Here is a 26,272-nt window from a genome sequence, read left to right on the forward strand (position 1 = left end):
GAGTTGAGTTTTTCTGCATTTGTCAAAGAATTATTTTAAATCAGCAACACTGGGAGGACTACTATTGAACTTATGTAACAAAATTAAAATGAGAGGAAGATAAATTAAATCAATATTACTAAGATGATATTCAATTTGTTTCAAATTTTTCAGCAGAAGTAAATTTAGTTTTGTTTTACAATTCTTGGAATCTGAAAATTTCAGTCGCCAATACTGCTCGACTTCTCACTCCTTAGCTTATTCACAATATTGATCGTATTGGCCTCAGTGGAAATTCTGGAACTCCAATTAATCCTGTGACAAAGTAGCTTTACATTTTTGTTATGTTGCATGCACCATTAATAACATTTAAAAAACGGTATTGAACATTCTTGGTTCCTACATAATCATTAAAACAATACTAACCAACATAATGGACAAAATCTTTTATGAAATTAACTGGATAAAGTAACTTGGTGCTGTAAAACAATTAACTAGTAGTATACTGAGGAAGTATGCTGCATAACAGCGTAAATTCACTTTGCCTTTATTCATAATTATTTATGCTCAGTGATTAGGCTATATTTTTGTGATAATAAAACAATGTTGGAAAAGCACAGCAGATCTGACAGCGTCTGTGAAGAGAGAAACAGTTGAGTCCAATATGTCACTTCTTCTGAACAGTTACTGCCAGTTTTTTGCTCATATTTTTGTGATGTAGCATTATAACTATTACATTACTAATTCCTATCATTACCTGTAAGCGGCATGTATTGTGAATACATCCGCCGAGTTCATCCCATCTGCAAGAAAGAAAAAGAGGGCAATTAAAATAAGAGCAAGAGTGAGAGCACAAGTTGGACATTAACTTTAAACATTTTAAAGTGATTCATCAAAAGCGAGGCCCAATATTTGAGAGCAGGAGCATAGGGCAGGGAGCTGACCAAAAGGCTTGGCTGTGAAAGTCACTGCTATGGCGGCTCAGGATGAGAAGCTGCTGACTGAGTGGGGAACGGTGAGTATCCAACCCTCTGTGCTCAATCCGCAGCTCCACCAGCTCAATCCCAGTTTGTCAGGAGAGAGGGTGAGGGCACACAAGAGGGGGAGGGCACATGAGAGGGGCCGAGGGGGAGAGGCCCACACCACTACACACAGTGGAAAAAGTAAGCAAGCAAAAAGCTTACTTGAGCTGAATTTCACGGACCCTGTGGGTGAGACAGAAGCTGTGCTACTCAGGGCTTGTTTGGGTGATTTATTATCTAATTTGAACTTATACAGTATTTATTATAGTTATTGATTTATTTTATTTTGCAAGTTATTCCAGCTAGCAATGCAAAGTGCTGCACATGTACGGTACAGTACTTTAACTTGTACGTTGGTTTTTCCTGGGCAAGAAATATCCAAAAAGGAACCCAACTCTGGCTTTAACTTTGATTCGTATGGGAACCCATGATCTACTTATTTCACTTAAAGTCATGATTTTCAGGAACGCAACAACAACTTCAAGCTTTTATTGAAGTTGGAGAGGCAAAACACTTTATACGGATTTCACAAATAAGACCAAGGCAGGAGTAAGCGCTTGCACTGATGGGAAGGGAAAGAAAGGGAACACCAACAGAACATGAGAACCAAGGGAACAGGGCAAATATCTGGAGCAGACTGCAGACCAAGGCAAGTCAGTATAAAAAATGGTCAAGACCATTCAGGGATTCATAAACAAGGATTCAAATGCTGATCTACTTTGTTCCCGGTCCTCCAAAGTCTCCCCACTTCTGTACAAATTCATGACCCTTGCCCCTCCCTTTTTGATAATCTCTACAGTCTTCCAACTGTCCCAAAAAACTCAATATCTTTGACTCATGCAACACACCCCTCTCACTTTCTCCCACCATTGGTGCCATGCCTTAAAACATTTGGGCTCTACACCCTGGAGTTCCCTCTCTGAACCTTTGCCTCTCAAGCTCCCTCTCCTCTAAGATCCTTCTTAAAATTCATCTCTTTGGCCAAACTTTTGATCACATCCCTAATATCTCCTCCGGCATCACAGAATCACAGAGTGCAGAAGAGGCCCTTTGGCCCATCGAGTCTGCACCGACATGTGAGAAGCACCTGACCTACCTACCTAGACCCATTTACCAACACTTGGCCCACAGCCTTGAATGTTATGATGTGCCAAGTGCTCATCCAGGTACTTTTTAAAGGATGTGAGGCAACCCGCTTCCACCACCCTCCCAGGCAGCGCATTCCAGACCGTCACCACTCTCTGGGTAAAAATTTTTTTCCTTACATCCCCCCTAAACCTCCTGCCCCTCACCTTGAACTTAAGTCCCTTCGTGACCAACCCTTCAACTAAGGGGAGCAGCTGCTCCCTATTCACCCTGTCCATGCCCCACATAATCTTGTACACCTTGATCAGGTCGCCCCTCAGTCTTCTTTGCTCCAACGAAAAAAACCCCAAGTCTATCCAACCTCTCTTCATAACTTAAATGTTTCTTCCCAGGCAACATCCTGGTGAATCTCTTCTGCACCTCCTCCAATGCAATCGCATCCTTCCTATAATGTGGCGACCAGAACTGCACACAATACTCCAGCTGTGGTCTCACCAAGGTTCGATACAACTCCAACATGACTTCCCTACTTTTGTAATCTATGCCTCGATTGATAAAGGCAAGTGTCCCATATGCCCTTTTCACCACCCCACTAACATGCCCCTCCACCTTCAGAGATCTATGGACACACATGGCAAGGTCCCTTCATTCCACAAAACTTCCTAGTGCCATGACATTCATTGACTTCCTTGTCAAATTACTCCTTCCAAAGTGCTCAGCTCTCATTTTTTGTCTAAGCCTTTCTTAAGCACTTTGGGAAGTTTTTTCTTGTTATATGTTCTACTTAACAGAAGTGGTTGTGGTTTAGCCTTGTTGAATGCAGCTCTAGGTATAGAATGTTAATCATACTTAAACTAATAAAACATTCTAATACAATGAACACGTGGATCTTAAAATAAATTATGTACTGTATAATTCACAGATAATCTTATGACAATCTTTTCACAACCAATGACCTTATGTTTTCTGTCTTATTTAGCTTGCTGGTATCTAACTAATAGCCACCAACTATTCAAGTCACTTCACATTCAGTCTTACCTTTCACATGGACGCAAGGAGTTACAATAAAAATCAGGCCGATTCACAAAAAAGCCTGTCCTTTTCACAACATCTTCTGCAATTACGCTCAGCCGATCCAAGACATTGCACAATTTACTAAAAACAAACAAATAAGTTATCCTTTGAAAGCTGTGCTTACTCAACTATAAAACAGCAGCATAAAAATTATACATTGAAGGATGAAGAACACCTATTTTTAGAATAATTTTTCTTCATTAAGAGGTTGAGGATAGTTTGCAGAAAATAAGATTACTTATCTTACAGTATCCATGATATAAACAAAACTCAAGTCATTCACAGAGGAACATTTCTGTGGTATATGATTTTTTGATGTGACATTTTATACAAGCAATGATGTGACTTCAGTTTGTTGTGGTTGAGAATAGTTACCTGCCTTGTTGGTGAAGGAAGACATAACTTCATGCAGACAGTACATTCTCAGGTTTGGATGTGGGGGGGGGGGGGGGTTAGGCGTGGTGGTGGGGGAAGAGGAAGAAGAATAAGAAGCTTATGTAAAGGTGTAACAGAGACGATTTGGATTTTGGAAAGGTATATCAAGATTTTGAACTGCTTTACTATTGCTCAAATATTTGCTGTGGTTTTCTGTTTCTGTGTAACTATCTGGTTTGAAAATAAATTGAACTTTTGTATTTAATGAATTGAAATGGTGATTTTAGTCTGAAATGTTTTCAATAAGACAGAAGTCATGTTGAATTCCACAAATTACAACATACAACTCATCACAATCAAGGTAAATTTATAAGACTTTTAAAAAAAACTTTAGCACAGAAGTCATTAAGGACTGCAAGCAATAGGACTGACTGAAGATCATATGTGGCCAATTTAAAATTAGAGCTGGCAAAGCAAAACATACTACAGCATCAGTCTATTTATTGAATTCAGTTTCAGCTCTGGTTTTAACCACTTACTCTACATATAGGGTTGCATTTTATTGAATGTTTGTGCTCAAATGGAAAATAGAGCATTTTTCAATTTTTGGGACCCAGGGTTGCTGTTAAATGTCACCTAGTGAGGTACAAGCATAAAAGATTTAGCATAAAAAGTCCTCCACTATAAACAGTGCATTTGAAGTCTAAGGTGGCAACAAATAATGTTTCCTTGCCAAACATCCTAAATGCCTAGAGATGGGGGAGATGATGATCACTTTAGTTAAATTCAAATCCAAGATTCAGAGATTAATAAAACATCATGTCACAAAAAAACTTTGCCAAGGTAGTCAAGTTATTCTTGAAATTCTAAGTATCATATAATAGCATGTTAAATTGCACATTTTTAAGTGTACAAACAAAGTCATTCTGAAAAGATCCGTATTCAGAAAAAAATAGCAGAATTCACCAAGGGAGACAAAACAGTTTGATCAGAAACTCAAAAGTGACCTGAAATGTATTTAAAACTATTTTTTGTATGATTTCCAATCAGAATTATAATAAATATTTTACCTTTTTGTGTATTTGGCCATGTCCCATGCAATGTAATGAATGAAAAATTCTGGTGGTAGAAACTGGTTCAGATACGTAATGGCAGAAAACAGTGCTTCACTCAAAATCCTCTCATGTTTTCTTTTCTCGCGTTTCTAAAATAAAAAGCAATGGCCCTTTGAAAATTACAATACTTGGATACGAGATAAAACAAAATGTTAAATTTTAAGGGCATTTACAAAAATCAGTACTTAAAAGTTTTAAAAGTTGTTAGTTTGAAACTTTTTGCACGTAAAGGTTTTTTAAAAATTGAATTGATTGATAAAGCTTTTGTAATTCAGAAAATCATTGTAATTTTTTGGCCTCTAATGGCTGATTACAAGTGCTCATTTTTCTCAATACAAAACTGCAGAGGGAAACAGACAACTTTGTCTCACATATCTGACCTTAGTACTTGTATGAAAAAAATTGGAGAAATTGTACTGAACCATTGAGTAAGCATGCCATAACTTTCCCACAGCCTAATGAATGATCCTGATTCATAGTCACATCTGCAGTTAATCTTCTCTACAGGCATTTATGACTTTCTTTCTCTCTCTCTTCCATTCTAACTGCTCACAATATTAAATGATATAATAATTATTCCTGTGTAGGGGGAGGCGATGGCGTAGTGGTATTGGTGTTGTCCCGAGACCCAGGGTAATGCTCTGGGGACCCAGGTTCGAATCCTTGTGGAATTTGAATTCAATAAAAAAAATCTGGAATTAATAGTCTAATGATGACCACGAAACCATTGCCGATGGTTGTAAAAACCCATCTAGTTCACTAATGTCCTTCAGGCAAGGAAATCTGCTGTCCGTACCTGGTCTGGCTTATGTGACTTCAGACCCATAATAATGTGATTGACCCTCTTAAATGGCCTGGTAAGCCACTTAGTTGCAACAAACCGCTACAAAATGACAAAAAAGGATTGACCATCCGGCATCGCCTAGGCACCGGAAACGACAATGGCAATCGCAGCCCTAGTGGCTAGTGCCAAAATTGGGAGAGCTGTCTCACAGACAAGTCAAGCAACAGGGAGGGAATCATACCTTACAGATAATGTCCCAGACTCTACCATCACCATCCTTGGGTATGTCCTGCTCCACCGGCAGGACAGACCCAGCAGAGGTGGCGGCACAGTGGTTTACAGTCGGGATGGAGTTGCCCTGGGAGTCCTCAACATCGACTCCGGACTCCATGGCATCAAGTCAAACATGATTACCTGTTGATTATCACGTAGCGCTTCCCTCAGCTGATCAATCAGTGTTCCTCTATGTTGAGTAACACTTGGACAAAGCACTGAAGGTGGCAAGGGTGCAATACATACTCTGGGGGACTTCAATGTTCATCACCAAGAGTGGCTTGGTAGCACCACTACTGACTGAGCTGGCTGAGTCCTAAATGACATAGCTGCTGGAATGGGTCTGCGGCAGGTGGCGAGGGAACCAACAAGAGGGAAAAACATACTTGACCTCATCCTCACCAACCTGCCCACCTCAGATGCATCTGTCCATTACAACATTGGTAGGAGTGACCACTGCACAATTGTTGCAGAGACAAAGACCCGCCTTCACATTGAGGATATCCTCCATCATGCTGTATGGCACTACCACGGTGCGAAATGGGAAAGATTTTGAACAGATCTAGCAACTCAAGAGTGGGCATCCATGAGGCGCTGAGGGCCATCAGCACCAGCAGAATTGGACTCTAACATAATCTGTACCCTCATGGCCCGGCATATCCTCCCACTCTACCATTACCATCAAGCCAAGGGATCAACCCTGGTTCAGTAAAGAGTGCAGGAGGGCATGCCAGGAGCAGAACCAGGAATACCTAAAAATGAGGTGTTGACCTGGTGAAGCTATAACACAGGATTACTTGCGTGCCAAACAGCATAAGCAGCTAGTGATAGAACTATGTGAGCCCACAACCAATGGATCAGATCTAAGCTCTGTGGTCCTGCCACATCCAGTCGTGAATGGTGATGGACAATTAAACAACTCATTGAAGGAGCTGGCTCCACAAATATCCCCATCCTCAATGATGGAAGAGCCCAGCACCACAATGCAAAAGATAAGGCTGAAGCATTTGCAACAATCTTCAGCCAGAAGTGCCGAGTGGATGATTTATCTCAGCCTCCTCCGGAGGCACCCAGCATCACAGATGCCAGTCTTCAGCCAATTCGATTCACCCTACGTGATATCAAGAAATGGCTGAAGGCACTGGATACTGCAAAGGCAATGGGTCCTCACAATGTTCCAGCATTAGTGCTGAAGGCTTGTGCTCCAGAACTTGCTGCAACCCTAGCCACACTATTCCAGTACAGCTACAACACTGGCATCTAACCAGCTATGTGGAAAATTGGCCAGGTATGTCTTGTACACAAAAAACAGGACAAATCCAACCCGGCCAATTAACACCCCATTGGTCTACTCTCAATCATCAGTAAAGTAATGTAAGGGGTCATCAACAGTGCTATCAAGCGGCACTTGCTTAGCTAATAACCTGCTCACTGATGCACAGTTTGGGTTCTGCCAGGGTCACTCAACTCCTGACCTCATTACAGCCTTGGTTCAAACATGGACAAAAGAGCTGAACTCCCAAGGTGAAGGAAGTGTGACTGCCCTTGACATCACGGCAGCATTTGACCAAGTGCGGCATCAAGGAACCCTAACAAAACTGGAGTCAATGGGAATCAGAAGGAAAACTCTCTGCTGGTTGGAGTCATACTTAGCACAAAGGAAGATGGTTGTGGTTGTTGGAGGTCAGTCATTTCAGTTCCAGGACATCACTGCAGGAGTTCCTCAGGGTAGTGTGCTAAGCCTAAACAAGTTCAGCTGCTTCATCAATGACCTTCCATCATAAGATCAGAAATGGGGATGTTCACTGATGATTGCACAATGTTCAGCACCATTCGTGACTTCTCAGATACTGAAGCAGTCCATGTCCAAATGCAGAAATACCTGGAAAATACCCAAACTTGGGTTGACAAGTGGCAAGTAACATTCATGCCACTTAAATATCAGGCAATGACCATCTCCAACTAGAGAGAATCTAACCATCACCCCTTGATATTCAATGGCATTATCATCACTGAATCCCCCACTAACAACATCCTGGGGGGGGGGGGTTACCATTGACCAGAAACTGAACTGGACCAACCATATAACTACTGTGGCCACAAGAGCAGGTCAGAGGCTAGGAATCCTGTGACAAGTAACTGACCTCCTGACTCCCCAAAGCCTGTCCATCACCTACAAGGCACAAGTCAGGAGTATGACGGAATACTCCCCACTTGCCTGGAGTGCAGCTCCCACTACACTGAAGAAGCTGGACACCATCCAGGACAAAGCAGTCAGCTTGATTGGCATCACATCCACAAACATTCACTCCCTCCACCACTGACACATAGTAGCAGCAGTGTGTACCATCTACAAGATGCACTGCAGGAATTCACCAAGGCTCCTTGGACAGCAACTTCCAAACCCATGATCAATACCATCTAGAAGGACAAGGGCAGCAGATAGATGGGAACACCACCACCTGGAAGTTCCTCTCCAAGTCACTCACTATCCTGGCTTGGAAATATGTTTCCGTGCCTTCACTGTTGCTGGGTCAAAATCCTGGAACTCCCTCCCTAACAACAGTGGGTATGCCTCAACCCCATGGACTGCAACGGTTCAAGAAGGCAGCTCACCACACCTTCTCAAAGCCAACTAGCGATGGGCAATAAATGCTGGCCCAGCCAGCAAAGCCCACATCCTGTAAATGAATAAAAAAAATCAATATAATGTGTCATATTGGGCATTGAGGATTACAACTTTTCCAGTGGCACTGCCAGCAATTTTGATTTCTCAGCAATTTAACTAAGATTCTTCCTGGATGGATAAGCTCACAATGACCCCCAAAATTATTAATGAAAGATCTTATAAATAAGTGGTTGCAATGTGAAAGATTAAAAGGAGGAAAGTCAGTTTATTCAGCTAAGTCACCAAATTAACTTTTTCTCAAAAGAATGGAAGAGGTCAGCTGTCCTGAAATATCGCCTGGTTTTTTTTTAGATAAATTAATGCAATGTCTACTAGGAGGTTCAGCAAATTTTGAGACGGCTGGAGAGCACAGTGCTTCTCAGTCATACAACAAACCTTCATCCACACACTTCTTAACTATCTGATTTTTTTCTGTCCTTGAAACTGTTATCCACCTTCTACAATTATAGCTGACCTACCCGCATGCATTACATCACTCCATAATATTAATGCTACTTTTCCATTTAACAGGCTATCTTTTCAACAAGACATTCTATTCTTTTGCTCTTGACCATCATCTACTTACTTCCAACTTTCTGTGATACCAGTAATGCCAGTTTTTCATTAGCTGCAAGTGAGCATTTTTTTTGATTTGGAGTAATGTGTCATATATTAACAGAATATAGTAGCTGAACCCCCAATTTCTTAACCTTTCAAATTGCATTATGCATTCCTTTCTTTGCCACCAACATTCCCTCCTAGGTGGTCAATTACAACTGTTATATGCCCCTCTATTTGCCAAAGCATTCTTCTCTCCCTTACAAATTTATATATTTTACTCTAGTTATCTACAGATAAACCTTCCTATATACATTCTTCAATCTAGGAGAAAGTACTTAGTTAATATCTACAAAGTCAACGTTCTCATTCATGCATTATCTCAATTAATAGCCAATATAGTCAACTGATGTTGTATAATTACATAGGATTGTGACAGTTTGGATTTTAAAAAGTGAATGTGCAGAAACCCTTTTACCAAAATAACTAAAATGAAATGTTTGTTTAAGGTTAACTGTTAATCAATGCACAATTGATTCCTTTCCCCTCCTCCATCCCCCAATTTCACAAATATAGATACAGCTAACAGATAGTGCAAGCTAGATGGGACTGTAATATTTTACAATTTTTTTGATAGTAACATAAAAAGTTTATGGCATAGGAGGAGGCCATTTGGCTCATTGTGTCTGTGCCAGCAGAAAAAGGGCGATTCATCCTCATCCCACTTTCCAGCTCTTGATCTGCAGTCTGCAGGCCACAGCAATTCAAGTGCAATCAAACATGAACAAGTTCTACTAATTACAAAATTCACAGCCTGCAAATCATAATTGGTCATGCAGATACTAATGGCAAGAAGGGGGGAAAAATAATAAAATTGTTAAACATATCTATACGGTTCCTATTTGTTATGAGCTTGAATTGTCTCCTAGCAATGTTCTTTTTTTAATTTGGAACATATTCCGAGAAATCTGATGCTTGAGATGGGATTCCACAAAACTACCGCCCTGTCAGCTAAACAAAGGCTCAACAAGGTAACAAATTGAATTCCAGAATACAGCAGTATAGCAATCTGAACTACGACTCTTAGAATGCAGCTTAAATTAGCCTCCTCAGAGTCAAATTAATATTACTGCACTTTGGAACTAACCGAACAGGAGGTTTAGCACAACAGCATTTTATAGTTGCACTGACCATTTACAAAACATGTCAGAGCTTGATTTTGTAGTACAATTATAGCCTATGTAATTGTGTCTTAAGTATTTGACAACAGGCAGTAAGTTGTAGCGCTGTCCTTGGTACCTGGGACTGCAGCAGTTCAAGGAGGCAACTCACCACCACCTTCTCAAGGGCAATTAGGGATGGACAATAAATGCAGGCCTAGCCAGCAGCACTCACATCCCGCAAATGAATAAAGAAAAACCAAGTATTTTTTAAATGCGATAAAGGTACCAGTGTATGACAAAATCTAGATGTAAGAGGTGAGGGATGAAACAAAGATATTTATGAGAATTAGGATTGGTAGAGAATGTTAAACGTGCTCTCCACGTGCTGGGGAACTTGGTCTGTGAAATTTAGAAATGTCTAGTATTATGCATGCAGGAAGGTCAAGTACTAAACATCCTATGGAGGAAAAGCAAGTGAAAGAAAGATGTTAATGCTTCAGTGCGTCAATCTTTAAAGGCTTTCACACTGTGAAGCTATAGCTAAAGTGAATTGGTTTCCAGGGTACATTCACAAAATAAAGACTGCTACTTTTCACTTGTACAAGACCTTGCTTGGGCCTCAGTTAGAATAAGATGCCCAGATTTGGTCTCCTCACAAGATGGGGATATTGAGGGCTGGTAGAGGGTGCAAAGGAGGACTTCCAGATTAATTTCAAGTTTAAAACACATTGCACAAATTGGTTCTTTAAAGAGGAGACCCAGCTTATTGAGCCTAAGACTTGGGACGTTTTGATGAGATTGAAAACATAATGAAAGGACTAGGTAGTATTCATATAATTGATCTACAGGGCAGCTTAGGGAGGGCCAAAAGCCATGCTTACAAATTATACAAAGGCAGAATTAGGTTGGGTGTTAGGTATTTCTTTTCCAAGAGGAGGATGGATTTGTGGAACAGATAGTTGGTTCGTGCAATGAATGCTGATTCAGTTTATTCCTTCAAGCATAAACTGGATGTGTTTGGCTGGGACAGAGATCACACTTGTACATTTGCTCGAACTATTTCAACTCCCGTCGAATAGCTCACGCCTAAATTGGTAATCTACCTCTCCCTTCACCCAACCCCACCAGAGATACCAACCAGTTTGTTGAACTATTTCTGCATGTGTCTTTTATTTTAGATCTCCTGTAGGTGAACGTTTTTATTTTAACCCACCACCCATTCCAATCTATCACTATTACTGATAGCTAGATTTTGTTTATTCGTTCATCGGATGTGGGCATCACCAACATTTGTTGCTGATCTCTACTTGCCCTTGAGTGGATCGGGGTGGGGGGGGTAAGTGAGTCGCCTTCTTGAATTGCTACAGCCCATATGGTAAAGGTATACCACAGTGCTTTTAGGGAGGGTGTTCCAGGATTTTGATCCAGCAACAATAAAGGAACAATAAAACAGTTCCAAGTCAGGATGGTGTGTGGCTTGAAGGAAACTTACTACATATTTTTAAAAAATTCTTTTACAGAATGTTGTTATTGCTGAATAGACCAGCATTTGTTGCCCTTGAGAAGGTGCTTTCTTGAACCGCTGCAGTCCATGTGGTGTTAGTACACCCAGTGATGCAAAGGAGGGCGTTCCAGGATTTTGACCCAATGTCCTTGTCCGTCTAGGCAGAAGTCACAGTGCTGTTGAAGGAGCTTTGGCGAGTTGCTGCAATGTAGCTTGTAGATATTACACACTGCAGCAACTTTGCACCAGTCTTGAAGACCGTGAATGTTTAAGGTTGTGGAGTCAAGTGGGCTGCTTTATCCTGGATGGTGTCAAGTTGTTTTGAGTGTTGTTGGACCTGCACTCATACAGGCAAGTGGAGAATATTCCATCATATTCTTGACTTATGCCTTGTAGATGGTGGACAGGCTGTGGCAAGTCAGGAAGTGAGTTACTTACCACGGAATTCACAGCCTCTGACCTACTCTTGCAGCCAGAGTATTTGTGGAGCTGGCCCAGTTCAGTCTTTGGTCAACAGAATGTTGATGGTGGGTGATTCAACAATGGCAACAAAGTTGAACGTCAAGGGGGGATGGTTATTTTTTGGCACTTGGTGACGCGAATGTTACTATTGCTCCATCCACTTACTCAGGATAAAGCAGCCGGTTTGATTGGCACTCCATCCACAAACATTCACCCGCTCTCTCCACCGACACACAGTAGCAGCAGTGTGTACAATCTACAAGATGCACTGCAGAAACTCACCAAGGCTCCTTAGACAGCACCTTCCAAACCCATGACTATCCCCATCTAGAAGACAAGGGCAGCAGATATGTGGGAACACCACAACCTGGAAGTTCCCCTCCAAGCCACACACCATCCTGACTTGGAAATATATCACCATTCCCTCACTGTCACTGGGTCAAAATCCCTCCCTAACAGCACTGAGTGTACCTACACCACATGGACTATAGCAGTTCATGAAGACAGCTCTCACTACCACCTTCTCAAGGGCAGTTAGGAACACACGATAAATGCTGACCTAGCCAGTGAAGACCACATCACTTGAATGAATAAAATAAAAATACTTTCATTCAACTGAAATATTTATTTTCAAAAGGGGATTGTTGCTTTTGGTTCAGTGTTTGAAAAAATATGACAACCACAACCTAAAGATGACCACTTATCAGTGTTAAAACTAGGAGCACAGTAAGATAAATAAAAACTTTCACTTAAGATTGTTGTCCAAAAAGATCCCAGCTGCAAAGTGGCATAAGGTCAAACAACCTACTGATACTTAATTGTGTGTGCTTGTCTGGGACTGCAGGATACTATCAGAATGCAAGTATCCGGTGGAGGGGGGGATGGAAAAGAGAAAATTGGGAGATGGACAGAGGGGGAAAGTTGGAGAATTGCTATCAACATGTACTCCAATGTGATATTTTGAAAAGAAAAGAAATCAATGAGAAGCTCACCTTAACCAGGTTCAGGATAATAATTGGGGTGCCAAACCTTTGGAACATCTGGTCAAAGTGAAGAGCTGCCACGTGGGCAAACGGGTCTGCCTGGTCCACTATAAGAGAACAGAATAAAATGCATCACGGTAAAATAAATTTGAATATGTGAACAGAAAGAGGGAATAAAACTTGAATGCAAGAAAATTATATAATATACATTAGAAACTCTGGTCATCCAAAAGGGAAAATTGTCTAAGAAAATCATCCCATGAAGAACTTTGCAATATACACTCCTGGATAAGGAGCTAGCAATGGAGATCCCAAGTACAAGTTAGAGTATTAAAATTAATATGATCCATCAAAAACTAGATAAAGGAGTAGGTGGTGAGCTAAGAACTTGAACTGGAGAGAGCGAGAAAGGTCATTCCAATACTGGTAATTTATCATTTATTTAGCTCGTGCCCAAAAAAAAATGTGGAAGGTGACAGATGATCCCTGAAGATTTATGACTTCAGACCAAAGTGCATATCAGTAAAAGGTTACAAGCTGTTCCAGGTAGCTGCTTTATTGATAGAACTGAGATTGTGTCCAAAATGTGCCTCTTGCATGAAAATGATGAGTTCTGAAGTTTGGCAAAATACAGGTTGGTTAGTGTTTCATGTGTAAACCCTTTCTCAAAGAGTTTATATCTGAAACATCAAATGACCTGTATTTTGTTTTTTGACAGATGCTGCCTGACCTGCTAAACTGCTCCAGTGTTTTCTGTTTTTATTTTAGACTTCTAGTATTTTGTTTTTTTGAGTTTGAAGCTTCTTATACCTGAATTAATGCTCAAGAAAGCATTTTATTTATGTCAAGTAGAAGCTTTCTTAAAAACTATTACAGTGATCATTAATGGCTAGAATCCTGTTCATGGAATAGTTCTTTGAAAGCTATATTGTACCTTTTTGGAAACTATGGATTTTGCTGTTACAGATCTGAAAATTCTACTGGAGTCAGATTGGCTATTCTGCATGGGGCCAAATACTTAACTGCCCTCAGAGAGATCAGCCTGTGAATTAGAAAGACTACAGACTTAAATCAGGTAGAACTCATACGGTAATATTCTTGAATTTTCTACCTAACATTGTGGGAGCACAACTAGTATAAAAATTGTAGTGGTTCACAAAATCCAAAACCAGCGCAATTAGAGACAGGCAATAAATGCAACATAGCCTGCATCTCCCATATATAAAGAACAATTTTTTTAAAAAAAGTAAAAGCTAAAATATTTGGTTTAGCCAAGTGAGATATATTTAGAATTCTTAACACTTACATGTAATAGGTGGCTTGGGCATCATAGTTGAAATGTCCTGAGACCAGTAGAGTGGAACAGAACCTCGAACCTGTACATAAGAAGAATAACTTCCAGCAGAAAAGGACATCACAGAAGCATCATGAATTATCTGTTCAGTCTCTACTTCATTGGCCACATCGCCCTGGGAAAGTGAAAAATACAAAGTTGCACATTATTAGTGCAACTTTAAATATTTTAATCATTCACAGATTGTGGGCGATTTATTGCCCATCTCCAAGTGTTTTATTTGCTTTCAAATTCTTTAATTTGAAGGCAGGTTTCTGCGACCTGTGTGCATATACCTCACAATTTGCACCTCTTTTCAGGAAACGTGTTCCAGCAAACTTACAGGATCTTCTGGCTATCAAAGTAACGTAAACTGGTCTGCCATAGATCAGCATTTCTGACAGTTAAGTTAAGGCACAATGAGCAGAAAGCAAATTAATCCCACATTATCTAATATTATTAAAATCTTGGATAGGGCACAATCTATCTGTTCACAAACCTTACTTGCTGCTGTCACAATTGTTTGTTTTTGTGTCAACATTTGCTATTACAAATTGTCATATCCTGGGATGACCGGCCTATGAAGAAAGCTTGAGCAGAATGGGCCTAGATTAGATGTTCAGTTGCTGACTGAGATCAAAAGATTTTTAGATAATAAAGAACTCGCGCGATATGGGGATACTGTGGGATAGTGTAGTGAGGTAGAAGATTAGTCATGATCTTACTGAATGGTGGAGCAGACTCGAAGAGCTAAATGGCCTACTTCAAAAATCCACAAGAAGTCCGAGCATAAGAATGAGAAGCAAACTCATTGAAACTTATAACATTCTTAGAGAACAGGCTAGTTGTTGAGAGGCTGTTTCCTCCGCCTGGAGAGTCTAGAACAAGGTACCATAGCCTTAGGATAAAGAGTTGGTCATTTGGGCTGAGATGAGAAATTTATTCACTCAAGAGGTTGAGAATCTTAGGAATTCTCTACCCCAGAGGGCTGCGGGTGATCAGTTGTTGAGTATATGCAAGCTGGAGAACAATAGATTTTGGACACTAAGGAAATCACAAACCAAGGGGATAGGGTGGGAAAGTGCAGTTGAAGATGATTAGTCATGATCTTACCGAATGGAGAAGTGTCGAGGGGGCGCATGACCTATTTCCTATATCAACATTTTGCTTGCTGGATGCCACTGGGTAACTCTATAGATTGAGTTTAAGTTTTACTTCTAGTTCTATTTCGATCATAAATATATTTATTATACTATATTAATTTACTGGCAATGGGAAATATCATCATGAAGTATCAGAGTTACCTAGTTAATTTTTTTTTATTCGTTCATGGGATGTGGCCAGCATTTATTGCCCATCCCTAATTGCCCATGTTCAGAGGGCAGTTAAGAGTCAACCACATTCCTGTGGATCATGTGTAGGCCAGGCCAGGCAAGGATAGCAGATTTCCTTCACTCAAGGGCATTGGTGAACCAGATGAGTTTTTACGGCAATCGGCAATGGTTTCATGGTCATCAGACACTTAATTCCAGGTTTTTATTGAATTCAAATTTGCCATGGTGAGATTCAAACCCAGGTCCCCAGAGCATTACCCTGGGTCTCTGGAATATTAGTCCAGTGACAATACCACTATGTCATCGCCTCCCCATTACGCTTTCTGGCCCCCACAACAAACAGAATGCTGACATAGGAAATAGGTGGTGGTCACATGGCCTCTAACTCTTCTTCTCCATTCAATGAGATCATGACTGATCATCTGCCTCAACTAGCATATTACAACATAACTTCTCCAATCCTGAAATCTATTGTTCGGAAACACCAGTTGCCCAGAACTCTTTTGAGCAGGCCCAAGCAACTCTCAGCATCATTGAGTGTAGTCTTTGGGAGCATTAAGATCTTTCCAACCTTTTTGTCTTGTGTAAAATAGTTCATTTTTCTTGTTGAAAAAATATTTTATTCTTTGTGTTTAAGGTTCATCAGCAGACCCGTGATCTTGTTCAGTAACTTTCTTCCACGGTTTCTAAAAACAAGTTAGGATCTATTCAGCCAGGTTTCAGTCTGGGATCTGAGCTGTTCAGTATTAACAACAGCTGGGCGCATAACACTTCTCCAAACACCCCCATGCACAGTCAATAACGTTAATGCCGATGCATGGACAGCAGACCAAAATCATATATTGATGATAACTCCATATCTCTCTTTGGTGCCAGATCCAAACACTCCATATCCATTTGCTGCCCTAGTAATTCTCTGCTCACTATCAGCTCCATCTGCATCCTGCTATCTCCATATGGAATGCTGGTCTCAGGAAGAAAGGAACAGATAGAGAAGCAAAGAAAAATGAAAATAGACATAAGGAGGAAAACAGACAAAGGGAGAGTAATACATATGTTAAAATAGTGCAGAGAGAAAAATAAAATGGGGAAGAAAACAGTCAAAAAGAGTCACAAGCAGCACCAACAAACCCATGCAAACTCAGGATAGCAAGTCTGAGGCTCATTCACCCACCATGACAGTCAGCTCTCTAGACATAACTGCAAAGCTGTGATGAAGAAAGTGACAACATCAACTCAGTACATGTACCATTTATGAATAAGAACCTCTATTTTGCATGCATATTTAAATATGCAGGATATCAAATATCATATAATGCAAAAAATAAATTTATGCATTGAGTTACATAAAAATAGATTTAAAAAATACAAGATATTTATCATGATACTTTAGGGTATTGATTACATTTCAGCATTGTTTTACTTTACAAAAATTATATAATTAAGTGCATGACAAAATTGCCTAGCTAATGCTGCTTGGATTCCGTATGCTGACTCTGTAAACACGGGGAATAGATTTAGCTAACTTTTGGAAATCAATAATGAATTTTTCAGACAGGGGCGTGGAGAATGAATCACAAAACTAAGTGATTTTAAAGATGGTATCTAGTTTCTTTAATGGGAGGGATTTGAAAGTAGTCTCTCATTATTCTGAGTTTTGCCATCCAACAAGTGGCAAAAAATAAACAACAAAAAGAAATGACAGAAGGAGAAGAAAAAAAACAGGAAACAATACCACACTGGTTGAAACGAAATCACTATCTAGTCAATATAATACAGTACACTAATGGCCAAGGGCTTAATAGAAATCACAGTTCCTATCCTGAAAAACACATGCTGCTGCTTATATATTAAAAAAATACCTGTACTAAGGATAAGAAATGAGAATACAAAGAAAACGGTCACCTGCAAAAAGCTGGAGCAGATTTTGAACTATAGAAGAGATGGCAGAGTTCCTGATGAAGCATAAGGGGTGTTCTCAATGAACGATAAACCTTGTTAAATAAGAAATGCCACCCTTGAACCAACGCAGAGCCTGTAGCTTGAACTGTTTGAAGGTCCACGTAATTCAATGTCTACAAAAGGTTAAACATGAAGCTTAGCAACTACTACAGTAGATGCAGAGTGCTGTGTTGGTAAACAAAATCATCATTTAGTCATCCTTAGAAATCTTGAACCTTGTGGCTTGTATCTGGACATCAGTCTAGGTGGCGTACCAGAAGGTAAAGCCAAATTGTGACCAATATTACCCAGAGAAGCAGCCACATGTAAAAGTTTTGTCAGCTAGAGAGGTGACAACGGTTTTCACTTACGTGCCCTTTCATCACGGTAAATTAGAAATGTAATTATTCCAATATAATATTGGTAACGTAAACTGTAAAAAGTAGATAAAAAGGGAAGAAACATGCATGGTTTTGGACAGATTGTTATGATCCCAGCTGCTGTTGATACTGGACAACTAAGATCCCAGAATGAAACCTGGCTTGATAGATCCTAATTTTTTTTTTCCCCCCGAAACCATGGAGGTAAGTTACTGAACAAATGCACAGGAGTTTACTGGTGAACTTTAATACAAAGAATAAAAGATTTATTAAAACAAGAAGAGTGAACTATATTACAGACAAAAAGGTTGGAAAGACGTCAATACAAACACAAGAAGCCAATTCAAATCCCATTATTCCCTTACCCCAGCAAAATCTTTACAGTCACATGAATTAGTGAAGAGTTACCACTAGCTTGACACAAACGCTTCTTGCTTGCGACTGGTACAGTTGCAAATGGTTTCTTTCGGTGAATTCCTGAACATTCACTTGACGCTTCTCACCAACTCATCTCTTTCCCCGAGATACCCGAAAAAACTCTAAGCTCAGTGATACTCCCAACTGCAGAGCAAACAAATGAGTTTCCTAAACTCAATCTTGCAGTAGTATCTTTGCTAAACTGATCACTTTAGAATTCCACAACTGATTATTCAGTTAACTGTCCAACCAGCTTTGCAGGTCGTCTTCTCAGAGAGCTTCAGACCCCTGTTTTCTCTCTCTGATACACACACTGAACTCAGCTCCTGTCTTTTCTGTGGTTGTGCCTTTGGATCACTGTCGCTAGGCAACAGTAAAGCTTTTCTACTTTGTTTCATTTTCTGAAATCACTGAACTTTCAACCCATTTTAACCCACCACTTGTCCTCAATTGATGAATCAGGTTGAACATCAGTAAGAGGAAGCACTAAGAATGGCAAGGGCACATAGCTGCTAGACTGGGTCTGTGGCAGGTGGCTAGAAAGCAAGAGGAGAAAAATTATTTGACCACGCCCTCACTAATCTACCTGTCACAAATGCATCTGTTTACGACAGTATCAGTAGGAGTGACTACCACAAAGTCCTTGTGGAGATGAAGTCCCGTCGTCACATTGAGAATACCCTCCATCATGTTGTGTGGTACCACACCTGTGCTAATGGAATAGATTTTGAACAGATCTATTGACTCAAAATTGGACAAGCATGAGGGTTATCCATGAGCAGCTATTGACATTCTTCTGGGGGAGGGCGAACAGCCAGATGTTGTGGTCCACACTGGTACCAACAACATAGGTAGGAAGAGGGATTAGATCCTGAAAGCGGGTTTTAGGAAGTTGGGAAATAAATTAAAAAGCAGGACCTCAAAAGCAATAGCCTCAAGATTACTCCCAGTCCCACATGCTAGTGAGCATGGGAATAGGAGGGCTGAGCGACTGAACCTGTGGCTGGCAAATTGGTGTAGGAGAGAGGGCATCAGGTTTCTGAGGCATAGGGACTGGTTCTGGGGAAGGTGGAATCTGTACAAGATGGACGGGTTGTACCTTAGCAAGACCGGGACTTGGCAGGGAGATTTGCCTGGAGAGGGATTAAACTAGATTGGCAGCAGGATGGGAATCTGACAGGGAGCTCAGATTGAAGGGAAGCAAAACTGGTAACAGGTAGTAGCTAAGTAGTAAGTGAAATAGGAATGAAGAAATGAAGGCATCCATCAAAATGGATCAGAATGCGGAATAATGTTAAAAAGACAAAGTTAAGGGCACACTGAATGCATGCAGCACTCGCAATAAGGTAGTGTGATTTGAAGGTGCAAATAGAAGTAAATGGGTATGATTTCATTGCCATTACAGGGACATGGATACAGAGTGACCAGGTCTGGGAATTGAATATTCAAGGATATTCATCATTTAGGAGGAAAAGGCAGAGGGGGAAAAGGAGGTGGGGTAAAACTTAACAAGGGACGAGGTCAGTATATCCAAGAGAGAGGATCTTAGATCGAATGATTAAGATGTAGAATCAGTTTGGGTGGAGCTAAGAAACAGCAAGGGTTAGCAAATATTGGTGGGAGTGGTTTATAGGCCAAACTGTAGTGGTAATGTTGAGCATGGTAGAAATCAGTAAATTAGAACTGCAAGTAACATGGGTAATACAGTCACAATGAGCAACTTCAATTGACATAGCACCTCAATTAGCATTAATGCTGTGGAGGATGAATTCCTGGAGTGTGTAGCAAGATGGGTTTCTGGCATAATGCGCTGATGAACCAACTGGCTATTTTAGATTTAGTATGAGAAAAGGCTAATTAACCTTGCTGTAAATGAGTCATTAGGAAATAGTGACCATAAAACGATAGAATTTTACATTAAGATTGAAAGTGATACAGTTCATTCTGAAACTAGGGTCCTATATCTGAACATGGGAAATTATGAAGGTATGAGGGGCAAGTTGGTGGATTGTGAAAATACATTAAAAGATTTGACGGTAGACGGGCGATGCCTAGAATTTAAAGTAAACAAATATACATTTCTCTAATACACAAAAACCCAACAGGAAAGGTGAATCAATTGGGCTAACAAAATAAGTTAAAGATTGCATTAGATCAAAGGGAGTGGCTTATAAAGATGCCAGAAAAAGTGGCAAGCCCAAGGATTGGAAGCAATTTAGCATTCAGCAAAGGATGACTAAGAAACTGATAAAGAAAGGGAAAAGAGAATATGAATGCAAGATAGCAAGTAACAAAGGCAGACTGTAAAAGCTCTTTTAGGTATATGAAAAAGAAAATATTAGCAAGGAAAAATGTGGGTCCATTACAGATGGAGACAGGAGAATTTATAATGGAGAATTGGGAAACGGAGGGGAAAATAAACAATCACTTTGTGTCTGCCTTCATGGAGGAAGATAGAAAATCTCCCAGAAATATTAGGGAACCAAGGGACTTGTGAAAATGAGGAACTGAAATAAATTGGTATTAAAGATGTAGTACTCAAAAGATTAACTGCATTAAATGTTGATAAATCCCCTGGGCCAGATAAGCTATATCCCAGAGTATTGAAGAAGGTGGCTATAGACATAGTGGATGCAATAGTGATTCTCTTTCAAAATTCTATGGATTCTGGAAATGTTCATGTGGATTGGAAAGTAGCAGATGTAAGCCCACTATTTAAGGGAGAGGGAGGAAAAAACAAAACTACAGACCTGTTAGTTTGACGTCAGTAGTAGGGAAAATATTAGAATTTATTATAAAGGATGTGATAACTGGACACTTGGAAAATTATATGATTGGGCAGAGTCAACATGGATTTGAGAAAGGGAAACCATGTTTGACAAACCTGTTGGGAGTTTTTTTGAGAATGTTACTTGTAGCATAGATAAAGGAGAGCCAGTGTTGTAGTGTATTTGGATTTTCAGAAGACTTTTGACAAGGTCATACACAGGAAGTTAGTTAACAAAATTAGAGCACATGGGGTTGGGAATAATATACTGCTATGGATTGAGAATTGGTTAGACAGACAGAAAACAGAAAGAATAAACGGGTCATTCTCAGGATGGCAGGCTATTACCAGTGGGGTACTGCATGAATCAGTGCTTGGGTCACAGCTGTTCACAATCTACATAAATGATTTGTATGTGGGGACCAAATGTAATATTTTCACATTTACTAATGACAGTTGTGAGGAAGATACAAGAGGATTTGGACAGGCTAAGTGAATGGGCAAAAACATGGCAGATGGAATACAATGTGAATAAGTCATCCACTTTGGTAGAAAAAACAGAAAGGCAGATTATTTCTTAAATGGTGAGCGGTTGGGAAGTTTTGATGTCCAAAGGGACCTGGGTGTTCTTGCTCATGAGTTACTAAAGGCTAGCATGCAGGTGAAGCAAGCAATTGGGAAGACAAATGGTATGCTGACCTTCATCACAAGGGGTATGGAGTACAGATGGCTTGCTGCAATTATATAGTCTTGGTGAGACCTCATCTGGAGTAGTGTACACAGTTTTGGTCTCCTAATCTAAGGAAGGATATACTTGCCATAGAGGCCGTGCAACAGAGGTTCACCAGACAAAATCCTGGGATGGTGGGATTGTTTTATGAGGAAAGATTGAGGAAACTGGGTCTGTAATCCCTGGTGTTTCAAAGGATGAGAGGTGATCTCACTGAAACTTACAAAACCTTACAGGGTGTAACAGGTAGATGTGGATAGGATGTTTCCCCTGGCTGCGAAGTCTAGAACCAGGGAACATCATCTCAGAATAAAGGGCAGGCCATTTAAGACTGAGATAAGGGCGAATTTATTCACTCAGAGGGTGGAGAGTCTTTGGAATCTCAATCAATTAGCGAGCATATCTAAGTCAGAAATCAATAGATTTCTGGATACTAATGACATCAAGGGATATGTGTATCGTAGAGAAAAATGGTATGGAGGTAGATGATTAGCCATGATTTGTTTGAATGGTGGAGCAGGCTCGAAGGGCTGAATGGCCTGCCCTTGCTCTATGTTCCCTACAAGAGGAAGATTGCTGTGGCTGTTGGAGGTCAATCATCTGAGTCCCAAGACATCGCTGCAGAGTTCCTCAGAGTCGTGTCTGAAGCCCAACCATCTGCAGCTGCTTCATCAATGACCTTCTCTCCATCATAAGATCAAAGTGGGGTTGTTTGCTGATGATTACACCACACGTTCAGCACCACGTGTAGCCCTTCAGATACTGAAGCAGTCCAAGGCCACATGCAGCAAGACCTGGATAACCTTCAGGCTTGAGCTGATAAATGGCAATTAACATTTGTGCCGCACAAGTGCCAGGCAATGACCATCTCCAACAAGAGATAATCTAACCATCTCCCCATGACATTCAATGGCATTACATGCATTTAATGACTCAGACTGGCAAGGAGATGGATCGTCTGCTAAGACAAAGGCCACACAACCTTCCTTTCAATTCATTATGGCTGAGACATTTAACAGACTTCAGAATCCAGATGATGGATACACATCCTTTGTCAAAGAGGGTGGCGAGATGGGAGTCATGTGACATGGGTCTCTGGCTTGTGGAACAACTGAAAAGCTCAGTCTGCTGCTTTAACATCTGCCTAGCAGGCCACACTGAAGGAGCTCTGGTCCAGGTTGGATACCTGGTCCCATCTATCGTGCTTCTGTTGGAAGTTCTGTACCATTGCCTACAAGACGGATTCATCTCTGCGTGCCTCTCTCATCTTTGAGGGCAACACCACCAAGAAAGTGAATTTTACAACATCGGTTTTCAGCCCACCAAACTCCCTGGAGGAATTCCTCACTGGACTTTGATTCTGGACTCAGGAACTCAAGTGAACCAATATTTATTTTCTCTGTGGTCTCTGTACTGTAAAACCTTTTTTCTATCCCTCTCTTTACTGTGAGAGTGTGTAGGCAAGGTTGTGACCCTCCTTTTGCATTTTGAATTTGCGTAATAAATTAACTCTTTTTAGTTCATCCTATCTTGAGTTTGCTGTGGGGTTATTAATAGAAAATTGGATCATACAAAAACCAAGAGGTGTGGAAAGATTAGGGGCAGAACTTTACTTAGATTAAATGCAGTCAAATGCTGCTTTTTAAAATTTCAAAATAATTGTTTGATGTTTCCCCAAAATACAAGACACTTCAAAGGTTGAGTCAGTTTTAAATTTGAACCCAGCAAAATCTAACACTGGTACTAGTGTCCAAAGCTGTAAATGTTTGAACTGTCATTTGCAATCTCTATAATCAATTGGGAAGATAACTAACCTGGAGGTCGAGTGCAGGCATTATTTACATTTATGGGTCACTCTTGGATACCCTGAGCATGTTTCAAGATACTCCATTTATTATTTTTGAAATGTATTTTCTGTTACTTAGGCAAAATTTGCAAGATGTGTCTTAGCATTTGTTTAGTTATTTTTTTATAATAGCCACACACTGGTCAAATACATATGATTGCTGACTCATCAATGTCACTTAAACTTTATTTTTCCATTTTTGTCAATGGGCATCCAAATAGCACCTGGTTTTATGTTTCCAAGTCTGATGTGCATTGCTTTGCATTTATCCTAATTCATCTTTCTGTGACTCAAGTTAATTTGTTCAGTCCTCTTTGTCTAATACAAAGCTATTCTGTTATCTAGTTTTACAACTTGATGCAATAATGCTGAGAAATATAATCTTTTGATTCATTTGAGTAATGTAAATTTAATTGTGTGTAAAGCATCTATAATAGAATTCTGCTGAATTTCGCTGGTCCTCTTACAAAGTCAATTACACACAATATTCTGTTTTTTGTTGCAAAATGAATACTCAGGTAGGATTCTTAATTTCACTTCGATTACATGGAGTGCAACTTTCTTCTGTCAAATTCTCTTCCAATTAGATCCGAATGGATCAGTCACCTTCTGATTTGCTTAACAATCTAATACTTGTACTGTTCTATAACCCATTAGTTATTAGTAATGTTTCTTACTATTTAATGCCTTTGGATAGTAAACAAAATTAGGTGACATCCCATAAAGTATTCTTTTGCCTACTGAAGTTAAGCTAACTGTGTTGAAGTGCCTCCCTCTCCTCAACAGCTTTTCTGGTTCTATGTATACTCCATAGGCCAACCAAGGACTTTTTCAATGCACACCAGAACAAAATACATGACTATAAATACAGGGAGGTCTGGCTATGAAGCTTTTGTTAATTAGGTTCCAACAGAACAGAACATTTTACATTTTGAAATACATTTTATTATGTAACAACAGAATCATTAGAAAAAGGATACTCGATTGACCACAGAATCCATGAATAATATACAACAACCAGTTATGGTGGACAGTAGCTTTGACTTTTTCTAAGATGTAACCGTTCCAAGCATATTTGAGATAGGGCTCATTCAGAATGCCATAGTAACCAGGAGCTGAAAATGATAAATATTATGTTAACTTAAACATTTGAACATAGAAATGAATAATAACATATACTATTTTAAATGTATAATATGGTTATCAGCTGATCATCTGTGGTTTTGCTTACGGACAATCTGGCATCTGAACAATGGTTCTGATGTTGTGTGTGTTCTCACTTCTTGGAGAACATAGCTCAGTAGCAGGTGGAGTGGTACAGAATTTTCAAGACTGGTCCCAAAAGTGGTATCATTTTCTTTCAAGCAGCTAGTGAATTTATTTCTTTTTAAGTTGTAAAAAAAAATCCAATACAGTTACAGCCTCAACTTTAGCAATTTCCATTACAGCTGCTAGGAAAACAAACTTGCACAGCATCTCAGTCTATCAGAAACTGCCCATGGTATATAACATAGTAAAAATTATATTGTACAATTATGGTTTTGAGGGTGAACATAACATCCATTTTTCATAAAAAGTACCACAAACAGCAACAAGTTGAATGTATTCAGTTATTTATGGCAGTACTTGAGCAGGGTTCATTGGCTTGGACAGTGACAGATTAATCGAATTGAGGTTTAACTAGGCAAGTGAAAAGTACAGCGCATATATAGGGGGGAAAAAAAATAATACAAATATTCCATGAATGCAGTTAAAATAGCTAAGGATGAAATTATGAAGGATAGGAAGTCCTAGTAGACTTGAGTGGTTGGGGGCGAGGAGGAAGAGGAGGGGGTGGGTGTAAGAAAAAGAAACTCAAGCTGAATGCCTTTCTGACATAATATTTACAAACAGCAGGCAAATGATTTGTTTCCAGCTCTGTGCCTACATTGCTCTGTAAGGTTTACTTGGAGATGCAACAGCAAAGCGAGTGTTCATCTCTCAAAACCATCTAGCTTCTACTTAGGGTTCTTAAGTCCTGACTCAAACAATGAAATCACTGTCAATATGAAGCATCAGATTTTTAAAATTTTTTATTATTCATTCATGGGATATGGGTATTGCCTGCTAGGCCAGCATTTATTACCCATCCCTAACTGCCCTTGTTCAGAGGGCATTTTAAGAGTCAACCATATTGCTATGGGTCTGGAGTCACAAGTGGGCCAGGCAAGGACGGCAGATTTCCTTCTCCTAAATAGGAGATTAATGAACCAGATGGGTTTTTACAACAATTGGCAATGGTTTCATGATCATGATTAGATTTTTCATTCCAGATTCTTATTGGATTCAAAATCCACCATCTGCCATGGTGGAATTTGAACCTGGGTCTCTAAAGCATTGCCCTGGGTCTCTGGAATACTAGTCCAGTAACAATATCACGATGCCACTGCCTCCCCTGTGAGATCATAGCATTTTGCAACTCAAATCTTAGAGCAAAAC

General features: G+C 40.0%; 1 protein-coding gene across 9 annotated transcripts in view; it reads right to left on the reverse strand.

Annotated features, from left to right (window-relative positions):
- Positions 1 to 26,272, reverse strand: part of fig4a (FIG4 phosphoinositide 5-phosphatase a) — a 106,201-nt gene that overhangs the window by 50,313 nt on the left and 29,616 nt on the right. For all 9 annotated transcript variants that reach the window (XM_041187851.1, XM_041187847.1, XM_041187853.1 and 6 more), the window contains 7 exons: positions 24,775 to 24,909; positions 14,676 to 14,776; positions 14,353 to 14,515; positions 13,056 to 13,153; positions 4,607 to 4,740; positions 3,126 to 3,242; positions 737 to 782 (listed from right to left, as the gene is read on the reverse strand). In XM_041187851.1, coding sequence (XP_041043785.1) covers positions 737 to 782; positions 3,126 to 3,242; positions 4,607 to 4,740; positions 13,056 to 13,153; positions 14,353 to 14,515; positions 14,676 to 14,776; positions 24,775 to 24,909 — 794 coding nt within the window. The remainder of the gene's footprint in view (positions 1 to 736; positions 783 to 3,125; positions 3,243 to 4,606; positions 4,741 to 13,055; positions 13,154 to 14,352; positions 14,516 to 14,675; positions 14,777 to 24,774; positions 24,910 to 26,272) is intronic.

The sequence above is a fragment of the Carcharodon carcharias genome, chromosome 5, assembly GCF_017639515.1.
Source record: "Carcharodon carcharias isolate sCarCar2 chromosome 5, sCarCar2.pri, whole genome shotgun sequence".
Lineage (NCBI taxonomy): Eukaryota > Metazoa > Chordata > Chondrichthyes > Lamniformes > Lamnidae > Carcharodon > Carcharodon carcharias.